General features: G+C 35.2%; 2 protein-coding genes across 2 annotated transcripts in view; both read left to right on the top strand.

The window, feature by feature from the left end:
* LOC113514906 (plexin domain-containing protein 2) overlaps positions 1-4790 on the top strand; it is a 55609-nt gene extending 50819 nt beyond the window's left edge. Inside the window, exons 10-12 of the mRNA XM_052895385.1 lie at positions 801-914; positions 2882-3084; positions 3850-4790. Coding sequence (XP_052751345.1) covers positions 801-914; positions 2882-3084; positions 3850-3918 — 386 coding nt within the window. The 3' untranslated portion in view covers positions 3919-4790. The remainder of the gene's footprint in view (positions 1-800; positions 915-2881; positions 3085-3849) is intronic.
* Positions 4791-8955: 4165 nt separating this feature from the next.
* LOC113518619 (uncharacterized) lies at positions 8956-11065 on the top strand. The gene has a single exon (XM_052895388.1). It carries the CDS (start codon positions 9187-9189, stop codon positions 9646-9648), a length of 462 nt encoding a protein of 153 aa, XP_052751348.1. The 5' UTR covers positions 8956-9186; the 3' UTR covers positions 9649-11065.
* The last annotated feature ends 1959 nt before the right edge of the window (positions 11066-13024 follow it).

Here is a 13024-nt window from a genome sequence, read left to right as displayed (position 1 = left end):
CGTTAAAACGAAGGACATTGTGGGCGTTCTTGTATATACAGTGACGTCAATTGTTCTATGTATTTTTACACATAATAAAGGAGACCCTTTTAATATTTAAGAAGACGCTTGTGATTTAATTTTCAGCTTATATTTATGTATGTTTACATACATACATACATATATATCTGTCACGCCTGTCTCCCATTAGGGTAGGCAGAAACAATGGAACGCCAAATGCATCGATTCAAACAAACCTTTTCCGCTTCTTCCACATTCATCAATCTTTTCATACACGCTCGCCGGTAACGGGTACTTTTAATTTGGCCCTTCTTCAGCACGTCGCCTATTTGGTCGACATACATACGTGCGCCTAGGGCGCCCCCTACCGACATCTCTATTCATTCGTGCGTGCTTGATAAATCTCTTACGTCTAGTCTAATCCATTCTTTCATCCTCTTAATAGACCAACCAAAGCAATATTCCTTTTCCGATTCTTGCCTTTACATCATTAAATAAACAATAAACTAAAATAATATAAGAGAGTATTACCCCTTACCCTTCTTTGCATAATGGTGAAAATTTCCATCACAACATTGAATGCCCAAAAATTATATAAAAGAACAAGTTCACTTTAAGTTGATCGTGTCTGGAAACTTTTTAATGTCCATTGCAGAAAAAAAAAACATAGCTGTCAAATTTTTTTTTTAACAATTTTTGTTTTAATTTTGAAAATTAATTATGTCACATTGATTTATTTCACCGATAAAAAAAAATCATGCAACGAAGGGTTAATGAAGTCCCTGATTTTTTTTTTACAGATTGTGACAAGTTGGCCGTAACAAATATAGCATCGTGCCCGGCGCCACCCGCACCGGGCGCCTCCGGCGACAGTACAGCGTACGTCACGGGCTCAACAGATGCGGTCATCCATAGTAAGTACATCTCCACCACACCTCGGTTCTTCACCCCCTGGTTCATCCTTACTAAATCCAGTTCCAACCCTACTACATATACTATACATTTCATAAAATCCCTACTATATAGTTAGATAGATAGATAGATACTCTTTATTGTTTCCTCCAAAAGATTACAATAGTAAACCTATTATAAATATAAACAATTACAAAAAATAATCACGATGAGAAAACAATGGGCGACCTTATCGCTAAAAGCGATCTCTTCCAGGCAACCTTTGGATGGAGAGGAGTAATTATAAACAGTTTGATCGCAGGCATGATGAAATTCTATTATTTCTTAATATAGAGATGTGATACATGTAATAATGTAAAATATATATCCCTACTCATTATATACACTTATATACTATTATATATGTATATATTATATACATACATATATTTATTTATTTATTAGTACATATATGTGTACATGGCGGACTTAATGCTTAAAACGTTCTCTCCCAGTCAACCATAGGGAAGTGTCAGAATACTTGCATGTGGTACTAGTAATTATTGATATACATACATACTAAAATTACATATATAAACAAATAAATATATATAAATAACAAATATAATTACACATATATAACATATGCTATATTATACACGAAATTGAGAATAATATAAAGTACTTACTGCTCGGATAAAGTAAAAAAGTGATCAATAAACTTTTTTTTTTTAAAGACGGTTTAGTCGATAGTCTCTTTATAGTATCAGAAAGCGCGTTCCAGAGTCGTGAAGAATGTAGGAGAAAAGAGTTTAAAGCGAAATCAGTACGGGGGAGAGGATAGATAGTTGGAGAGTATTACTGGAACGGAGGTCTATCCCTATTAAGTATTAGTTCATCCCTTTTATATTCTGGTTTATATTTACAAAACCCAAGGTGTTTAACCTATCAGTGTGCTATGAAATAATGCCCGTTTACTAAACTACTATAATTTCAACTAGTTAAGTATAAAATTACTTGTTTGTTTTGTTGTCTGTTCTCGTATGATTTATGTATATATGTAGACATTGTTAATGCTTTAGTCTGTAGGATTTTTTAATTATTGCTTTTTTTTTATACAACTTAGAATGGCAAACAAGCTGACGGCCCACCTGATGGAAAGCGGTAACCGTCGCCCATAGACACGAGCAGCACTATGGACATAACAGAGTATACTGTTTCGCCCATGCGTTGCCATTCTTGAGGACTCAGGTGTTATTCCTCTGTACCCAGTAAATTCACGCCATATCCCACCCTTCAAACCGAAACACAACCATGCAAACACAACTGCTTCACGGTAGAAATACGAATGGGACAGAGGTAGCCAAGCAATCGACTTTTGTACAAAGTCTCCCTCTGGTTATAGTATATTCTCCCTACTCCAAAATTCAATCCCTAATCCTACGATCGAATGTCTGCCTAGTAAAATACCATAATAATATTATTTTATCACCATATTTAATATTATCTTTTGTATATCCAAGCAGTTTAATTGTTGAACTTTCTTAAAATATTATAGTTAAATTGAACAGTTTCACCTGTCTTTAAAATATCTTAGGTTTTCGTTTTTTTAATAAACGATAATGAAATGGTAATCTTGCCCGCGCTAACGGTATACAATAGCAAGACACCAGCGAGGGATGACTGGTGAGAATGAAAGGCAGGTCAGTTAGCCCATCGTGACAATTCCACTAGAATTAACCACGATGGTTTCCAGGCGAGACCACGTGGAGGTAGACCTGTTAGAGTATATTGCTAGCAATGGAACAATCAAACCCCATTACTAAGAATCCCTTTCTCCCAAAAATATTTTAGATAGGTAGCTTCACTTACGCACGATATGACAACACCGGTATCTACTACCATATATGTCCGTATGTCGTTTATAAATATAGGTAAACTCACTGCTTCATAGTTGTCCAAGCTACTTATGAAATCTCACTGTTCACAGTCGACTACCAGCCCACATCGATCAATATGTATCCAAGTAGAACGCTGTGGAGAAGCAAGAATGAGCCGCTGCAAGAGACCGGGTCGCCGGTCGGCGGCGTGGTGGCGGCTTTGTTGACAGTAGCGTTACTGTGCGCCCTCGCCGCATGGACCATCTATGCGTTCAAGAATCCGCACACGCGCAGCGGACAACTTCTCATTAAGGTGATTGTTTATTTAGTTTTTTTTTATACAAATGCAACTCAGAATGGCAAACAAGTTAACGGCCCGCCTGATGGTAAGCGGTTACCGTAGCCTATGAATGCCTGCAATACCAAGGATATCAGGGTGGAAAGGGATTTTTAGTAATGGAGACTGAGAATCCCATTGCTAGCAATATATCCAACCAGGTCGACCTCCTCGCGGTTCTCCCTGGAAACTATCATGGTTAATTCCCGATGAATTCATCATGATGGGCTAACTGGTCTGTTTTCATTCTTATCTATCACCCTTCACTGGTGCTTCGCAAGCGTATACCGTTAGCGCAGGCGGGGTTACCGTACCATTTTAACCCATAAAAAAAAACCAGGGATATCAAACCGAAACATAGTGCTAGCTTTTAACGCCAACTATGCCCGCGTGATAGGGTTGGCAACCGCAATCAGACTTTAAAGATGTTTCAAGAGAGACACTGCTGCCCATTCCTCGCCCTCCTTTAGTCTGCTCTTACGACACTCAAAGAAAGGGAAGGAGTGGCCCATTCTACGCCGGAGCACACACTGTAACTGCAGAGTTACTTTTATCAAATACATGTTTCTGCCATTAAACAATCGTGCTTTTATGCTACATATATATTTATAGATGAAAGGCAGGTGAAAGAAATTACAGGGTCAAGACACATAACATCGTTCCATCTTACAAAGATGGATTTAAGCCAAAAATGGTGGTAAATGCATAACTAAATTATGAAATTATTTAACTTCTTAACAGTACCGACCGTCGCAATGGAGTTGGCGACGTGGCGAAGCGCGCTACACAGCAGCCACCATCCACATGTAACAGGCGTCTGCCGTTACCACGCAGTCTGCCGTCACCATCACCGCACTTCGCCACCGATCGCCTTCTACTTTACCGTCGTGCTTAAAGTTTTCATATTGTTGGTAATATCCTGAATTTTCCCTTATTACTGGCTTATACATACCCCCTCTCTTAAAAATAATCTCTTCACTATCCGTTCACGTTATATTTAGGCAACGGGAGTCTTCTTCTATATATATATATATATATATATATATATATATATATATATATATATATATATATACAGTTACCACGCTGACTACGTGAAATGATACAGGGTTTCGAGTGTTTTTTTTTTCTGTTGCACACGTCTATTGTACTTTGTTCCTGTTGCCATCTCTTATGACTACTCGGGAATGAAAGGGAGAGGTGACACATTGTATACTAACTCGGTCACCATAGAGATAAAAATCTAATTACTCTGTACTCAACTAAATTGACGTTTAGTGTCAAACGTCAAACCCGATTTTACTAATTCTACGATCGAAGAGTGGAGGTTTTTTTTTTTGCGAGGGGAGATGTACTGTTCCGTTTCTCAGTTATCGTATGCAATGGATTTTTAATATTTAATATTTTGTTGGTGAATCAAATATGATTTGGATTATTATAAATGTATTATTGTTTATTACTTTTTATTTTCCATACAATAAATAGGTAAATAATTCGCTAAATAGCTATAAATATTTTATGATATTATACACATTTATATTTTGGAACATTTATGTAAAAACATACGTAAAGAATATACAAAATGGTAATGATTACTCACTCATATCTTATTATAAATTTAATAATCAATTTAAAATGAAATGAGAGAATTAACATATAATCGACCTATTGGTACGAAGTATGTAAACTATTTTATACTTTTACAATTTTAACATAAAAATAAAATTTTGTACGACATTAACATTCCTTGTATACGCTCAAGATGTTAGTGAAATAATTATAGATGAAAGCAAAATAATCTCGAGTATAGTTAAGCACATCGAATAATTTTTTACAGCTAAAACTCATACAGAGCCATACACACACACACACAGAGTCAGTATTTACATTTGACAATTTCACTTAAATTCAAAAACGTCAACAGTTGCATATCATTTATTTTTATCGTCGCGATATAATAGGAGATATTACCCTGGCAACCATCGTGGCTAATTCTAATCGAATACGTCAGAATGAACTAACTGACCTGCTTTCATCCTTATCAGTAATCTATCACTGGTGCTCCGCCAGTGTATACTGATAGCGCAGACGGTGTTACCATACCATTAAAATCCTTAAAAAAAATAGGAGATATTATATCGTAACGGTAAATTTCTACAATATCGTGTTGCCATACCTACGATAGATTATAATACCGCCCATACACTACACTAGTGTTGTGATGCCAACTGTACAAATTATTCGATGTTTTTCAACCTAAAAAAATATATATATATACAAAATAACTGTTACACATAATAACAATAACAGAATATGCGAAATATGGCAGACTGCACATGGCCTGCATTATTTTTTAATTGCTTTTATGATGTTTAAATATATACTTTATGTAAATTACATTAAGTGCCTTTTTGAGTTCCGTAGGGCACATATCCGTCCCTATATTGTAAGCATAAGATATTTTTTTATAACTCGAATAATTGTTCATAAGCTTCGGTATTATGATGGGTTACTGGTACGTTACTTAACAATAATTAATTAAATAAGATATTTGATTTAACTATACAAATATATTATAAACATCTGATTTTGCATGCTCGATAAAATGATATCAATTGTACTCGATTAAAGTTATCTATTCGTTTAAATATATTTTCGTAGTATAACCTCAAATCATAAAGTGGCCTTGATTAGATGGATGCATTTCTTTTACCTGTCGTAACGGTGGCTGTTAATAAAATAAATTCACTTATTAGTTTTATCTTAACAAGCTTCTGAATACTGAGTGAAGTGTAAACAGCGGCCATAGACAAAAGTTCTGTTCCCGCCAAAAATTCATTGTCTACGTCTACGGTACATTGGCGCGAACAGAAATGTAATCTACTTAAATTAGATGATAATTGTTAAGTTTATTAGCATCCTTAAACAGTAATATCGTATATTTTAACCTTACTGTTGGCATTTTTGTTAAATCTACTGCAGTTTCTGCAAGAAAATTATGATCAATTTTTTTTCATTTGTAAGGCTGTATGTGTAATGCGAGTATTAGTGTTACACAGATTTGTCGGATAAGTACTTTTACTATACAGAAATATTTGTCCACTAGAGGCGCTCAATGTTCAATTTTCGATGGTATTTGTAAACGATGCGTTGCGGTATGGTGCAAGTGATATATTACTAAAAGTACATATTTAGAAAAACATTACCAAAACAACTCACTGTTTCGAACAAACATTTTATTGTGTTAGACTGTCTATTATTTGATGTATAAATACAGTGCTAAAATTCTCACCATAATACAGTTAATTATCAATAAAAAAAAATTATAAACTGAAGTTAATTTATTCATTTAATAATTTTATACACAACTAATACATAAAAATATACAATGACAATTAAAAATTTTAATTAAAATACAGTAGTATTTTTTTTTATTGAATTTATGACGAGAATTTTAGGATTGTTTATTATAGAAAAAGTGGTTTTTTTTTTATAAAAACTGACAAAATGTTTAACAGTGATGAGAATTAGAATCGAGACTCTTAATTTGAGAAGAGACTTTGCTTTCTATATTCAGAGTTTCTTGCCGTTAAACCGCTCAGGCTTCTTGTCGACTTTTTTTTTTTATTTATAGTGATTTATAAAATAAAGGTTGGCAACGTGCTTGTAACAACTATGATGTTGCAAGCGCTTATAGTTAACAGATATGTATAATAAATTAAAAGTAAAATATGGACCTATATAAAATTATAATTATTTTAAATAATAGGCATTAATTTAATATAATTATTCATTCTCCATAATACTGTATGAACAAACTATTTATTTAAGAACACACAGTTTATGTATGTATTAATATTTTTATTATATTATTATATTAGATCTGAGAATTGAATGATTATTTAATACGTCAATAGTAGTGTAATAAAATCGTCAGCTGTCAATCGCACCATATTACAACGCGTGTGTATAGTCAGTCGCCTTAACCCTTCTTTGCGTAATGGTGGAAATTTCCATCATAACATTGAATGCCCAAAATTATACAAAACAACAAGTTCACTTTAAGTTGATCGTGTATGGATACCTTTTTAATGTCCATTGCAGAAAAAAAACATAGCAGTCTGTAATTTATTTTTTTAACCATTTTTCCAAAGAAGGGTTAATATATACTTGATACTAACTGTGCTTTACGCTCGTCTAACATAATAGCTCTTACGTCCTCTGTGTGCACGCACTCGCGTATTGCACGCGACGTATTTTCATAAATTGAAATGTATTTTAATGTCTTACGGAACTCTTTACCATTCGAATTTTAACGTACCAAGTGTACGATTGACCAAATTCTTTGTTTCTACTGTACGGACGACGGTTGGACTAGTTTAGATGTATTTTATATGAATATTATAGTGATATTATGTATAAAAAGTGTTTTTTTTTTTTATCGTCGTTTTAATTTTATCTGTCATTTTTGGAATGTTCTAATGTATGGAACCTTTTTTCTGTCTAGTACTTATTGTTTCGGTCTCATGAATTTTGTAAACGTAAAGTGTACACCAAAGATTTGAAAATCTATGAATTAATTTAGTAAATCATTTTTTTTTAACTGTCCTCCTTCCGCACTGAACATTGTTTGTGTCACATCATAATGGTATCTACTCTTTTTACCTGCCAACGTCAATCGATCACGGGACTCGTAGTTAAGTTTTAAGGAAGTGTAAATGTTATCTTTAGGGGACCAGTTTGCATGGAATTTACAATAAATTGTGCCGTTGAAATATAAGTATTGTTTTATTTACACAATTCCCAAATTTTTAAATATGTACTTATTTAATTCAATTAAATTATTTATTACATTTTCATAATCTTTTTTTATATACAACTTAGAATGGCAAACAAGCTGATGGCCCACCTGATAGAAAGTGGTAATCGTCGCCTATTGATATGAACAGTACTATGGACATAACAAAGTATACTGTTTCGCCCATGATACCTCCAATACGTTGCTATTCCTGAGGACTCAACTGTTATTCCTCTATACTCTATAAATTCACTGCCATATCTCACCCTTCAAACCGAAACAGCCATGCAAACACAACTGCTTCACGGTAGAAATACGAATGGGACAGAGGTACCCAAGCCAACGACTTTTGTACAGTCGCTCTCTGTAATCTTAAGTATTAGAGGTACAGTATCAACATGAGCCCTGGAAGGGCACAGCAATCATATTTAATGAATGTTACATAAAATACACAGCTTCATTTTTCTTAGAAACTTTTATACTAGTAAGTATGTACCTATTTTTTTTGGTGGATGAAAATGGTATGGTAACCCCGCCTGCGCTAACAGGATACGCTGGCGGAGCACCAGTGAAGGGTGATAGATGAGAATGAAAACAGGCCAGTTAGCCCATCATGATGAATTCATCAGGAATTAACCATGATGGTTTCCAGGGGGAACCACGAGGAGGTCGACCTGGTTGGGTATATTACTAGCATTGGGATTTTTAGTCTCCATTACTAACAATCCCTTTCCCCCCAATATGTACCTATTGTCTATTATTTTTATAGGCCTTTTATTTATTGAGCAAATTTTCAAACGACTTCAAAAAGGAGTTTTGAATTTAGTTATATATTTCTTTCTTTTATGTTTGTTACCTCATTACGCACCGTCAGTTTTAAATTAATTTGGAAAATACTTTTTTTTATCTGAATACAAATTTTATCAGTTCAATAGTTTAGTTTTTAGGTGAAAATAAATGACTTTTTTCACAATCAAAGTCGGTTTTTTATGGGATAAATGATTTAATTATTGATTTCCTGCCATATTTAGTAAACCTATATGTACTTTTCTACAAAATAACACTACATGAAACAATAGCAGTAATATTTTTAAATGATCAATTTTAAGGGAAAGATGCTAATGGCAATATTCATTAAATACGTATGCCCAATAAGAAAAAATAAAATACAAACAGCCTTATCGGTAAAAACCACAAAAACTTATCACTATTCCACGTATTGTTCGAACACAATAGCTACAGGTGCAGATAGGCGCAGGTGAGGCATTTAACTTTCAAGAATGCACCATACTGTACTCCTGTTGTTAATAATTTACACTGAAGCTAGGATGTTCTGCGAGAAGTCGAAAATCCCTCTCGAACAGGGCGTGTGGCGTTACGATCTGCAACATATGGACGCGGCTATAGTTGACAACCGACCTGTTTCGATCAACGAGGGACAAATTTACGTGTACGAAAACTATTTCCCAGGATACACGATTAGATATGTGAATGTAGATAATTTAGCCATGAAGTCATGCGGTGCTAGTGCTACAATAAAAAATGGCGGCGTGGGATCCTCGTCTGTGTTCATAGTTTTACACGCAGAAAGCAATCAAGAGATCCGTTCCGTTATCGATATTTGGGGCATAAAGAATTATGAACCGAAGCACAAAGTGGATGTAGACCCAAATATAAAAAATATGAAGTCTCTATATCTATTTAAGGGTTTAAGAGTTGTCCATCATAATAAAGGATATTAATGTATTTTTTTTTTGTTATATTAATATTTTTTTAATGGGTGATAATGGAATGGTAACCCTGCCTGCGCTATCGCGATACGCTGGCGGAGCACCAGTGAAGAATGATAGGTGAGAATAAGCAGGTCAGTTGGTCCATCGTGACAAATTCAACAAGAATTGTTCACGATGGTTTCTAGGGGGAACCACGTGGAGGTCGACCTAATAGGGCATATTGCTGACAATGGGGCTGTCAAACTCCATTGCTAACAATCCCTTTCCCCCCTATTATATTAATTTCGACATTGGTGTCGGTATTGGGGCGTCAGTTTTCTAAATTTATCTCTTGACCTTGTTTTAATTTGATTATCATCATCATATCAGCCTTTAACTGTCTACTGCTGGGCATAAGCCTCCCCCTGGGGAGGGGGGGGGGGGGGTTACCAGTAGTTGCCACGCAGGCGGATTGGTAACGGCAGTTAGGCTTTTCAGATATTTTAAGATGGACGACGCTGCCCATCCCTTAGTCGCCTCTTATGACACCCACTGGAAAGGAAAGGAAGGTTACCTATTCTATGCTGGGACCAAACGGGCCTTAATTAGATACCTTCGCGAAATTAGTGTTCTGTGAACTTTCATAAACTAACCCCCTCATGCCTAAGAAGTAAAACCTCGAACAAATCTAATTTTTTTTTTTTTGATGGATGAAAATGGTACGATAAACCCGCCTGCGCTAACGGGATACGCTGGCGAAGCACCAGTAAAGGGTGATAGATAAGAATGAAAACAGGCCAGTTAGCCCATCATGATGAATTCATCAGGAATTAACCATGATAGTTCCCAGGAAGAACCGCATGGAGGTCTACCTGGTTGGATATATTGCTAGCAATAGGATTCTCAGTCTCCATTACCAACAATCCCTTTCCCCCCACAAACCTATTCTAACTATTATAGTTTTCTCACTTTCTCTCAAATTAAGAATTTAGTACAAAATAAAGAAACAAAACAGTTCAATGTTTGAGAGGTTTGACGTTTCTATATATACGGGGGTAGATTAATAATTCTTGTCTTAAATCTATTGAAACATTAGTTTATATTGATCCTTGAAATTTTGTTTTTAGAGATAAATTCAGAGCAATGGCGCCTCAGTATCAGTCCCATTATCTTAGACATTATATTTATTACTAACCAGCTTTTGGCCGCAACTTGGCACGCGTGGATTTTGAAAGTAGATACTTACTTCTCTATGACATGTCAATATAAAACATATACCAGATTTCAAGTTAGACCTTATAGAACAAGATTTCCTACCTTTTCTTTTGTTGAGTCTCCCCGGATTATATATTGTATGCTTTCCTCGAATTTTGTCATTAGAAAAATACAGATCATTTTAAAGACGTTTCATTCTGAATTATAAAAAAAAAAACAATATTTAAATTTAAACCATGTTTTTCGGGGGGGAAAGGGATTGTTAGCAATGGAGTTTGACAGTCCCATTGCTAGCAATATACCTTATTAGGTCGACCTCCACGTGGTTCCCCCTGGAAACCATCGTAAACAATTCTTGTTGAATTCGTCACGATGGGCTAACTGACCTGCTTCATCCTCACCTATCATCCTTCACTGGTGTCCCGCCGGTGTATACCAATAGTGCGGGTGGAGTTACCATTCCATTATCATCCATTAAAAAAAAAGCATATTTTTTCTGATATTTATAACAGAGGGGTTATAATTTGCATGAGGAGTATCATGGACGAAACAGTATACTCTGTTATCTCCATGGTACTGCTCATGTCTATAGGCGACGGTTACCACTTTCCATCAGGTGGGCCGTCAGCTTGTTTGCCATTCTAAGTTGTATAAAAAAAAAACAGAACAAATAACGAACACAGACAAACATCTGTATACTTGTATATATATATACTGTTACTTTGTATATATGTTAACATATTTATTGTTTTTTAATTGTAACAACTATACTGTTTCCACCTCCTATTGTAAGCATACTGCCCGTTGGCAATTAATGCTTCTTTCCACTCAGGGTTTGCTGGAAGAGAACTCTTACACAGTTGAACACACCTGTTGCACTTATTTAATATAAATTGTATGTTCGTAATTTTTTGTGTATAAAGTATAAATAAATGGTGCCCCCTCATGCGTTGCCATTCCTGATAGGCTATGCCCTTACTGGGTCAAAATTATTATAGGGGCCATAAAATGAATTTTGTATTTTTTTTTCTACTAACATAGTTTAGGTCAATTGTTACTAACAAAAATGGATCTTTGTAATTTATAATAAAGAAAATATTATTATTATGCCTCTGTAACATTCTTAATTATAGAATACTGTCATACATACTTGAACAACAATTAGTCAATTACCCAGTTGTCTTGAAAAGATTGCTCTCACCAATTAGACCGCCTTAACAATTGTATTTATTTTTTAATTGTCTTGCTTATTTCCTTTATTGTATAATTCAAATTAAGTATACTCATTCATTCATACAGTGTAAGTCTTTATATTTCTTTAAATAATATGATAAACAATTTAATAAAATTAATTTTCAATCAGTAACCTCCCTTGTCCGATGACAAGGACCTCCTCCAATCTTCCATTCTATTTTGTCTTTGGCTATCCTTGTCCAAGGTACACCTGCTATTGCTTATATATCTAACCCAAACTGGTGTCTACTGCCCACTTTGAGAATAAATTATTTTTAGCGCCCCCATTTTTTCACCTACTTTAAAACCACTAATACTTAAGATCTATAAATCACCCCCCAAGCCTCTACACAACGCCATTTTTTTCTGGTTCTCTTACCGCCCCCCTTTAGGCCTGCAGCGCCCACAGGGGGGCGTTATCGCCCACTTTGGGAAAGGCTAATCTAACCTATCGTGTCAATGGCCTTAGCTGTCTACTTTGGCCTATTCTAGCATACCAATCTGTTTGAATTGCTGTCCACTTGAGTCTTTTTGTGTTTATTTCTAATATAATACACCTATTACACTTACTCAAGAGCGATTCAGTTAATCATTTCCATGAGACATGAACAGTACCTAATGTCAAATCTAAAATTACTTATTGAATATTAGAATGAGCCAGCCTTTCCTTACCCGTGAGTGTCCAACTGAGAAAGCTTAATGATCAAGGGAGGAGCAGCAGCGGCTCTCTTAAAACATCACCAAACCCTAGGGTCGCCGGGGGGAAAGGGATTGTTAGTAACGGAGACTGAGAATCCCATTGCTAGCAATATACCCAAACAGGTCTACCTCCTCGTGGTTCCCACTGGAAACTATCATGGTTAATTCCTGATAAATTCATCATGATGGGCTAACTGGCCTGTTTTCATTCTCATCTATCACCCTTCACTGGTGCTCCGCCAGCGTATCCCGTTAGCAC

This window comes from Galleria mellonella, unplaced genomic scaffold, assembly GCF_026898425.1.
Source record: "Galleria mellonella isolate WM207_F2 unplaced genomic scaffold, CSIRO_AGI_GalMel_v1 utg28, whole genome shotgun sequence".
NCBI lineage: Eukaryota > Metazoa > Arthropoda > Insecta > Lepidoptera > Pyralidae > Galleria > Galleria mellonella.
This window is presented reverse-complemented; position numbering and strand designations above follow the sequence as displayed.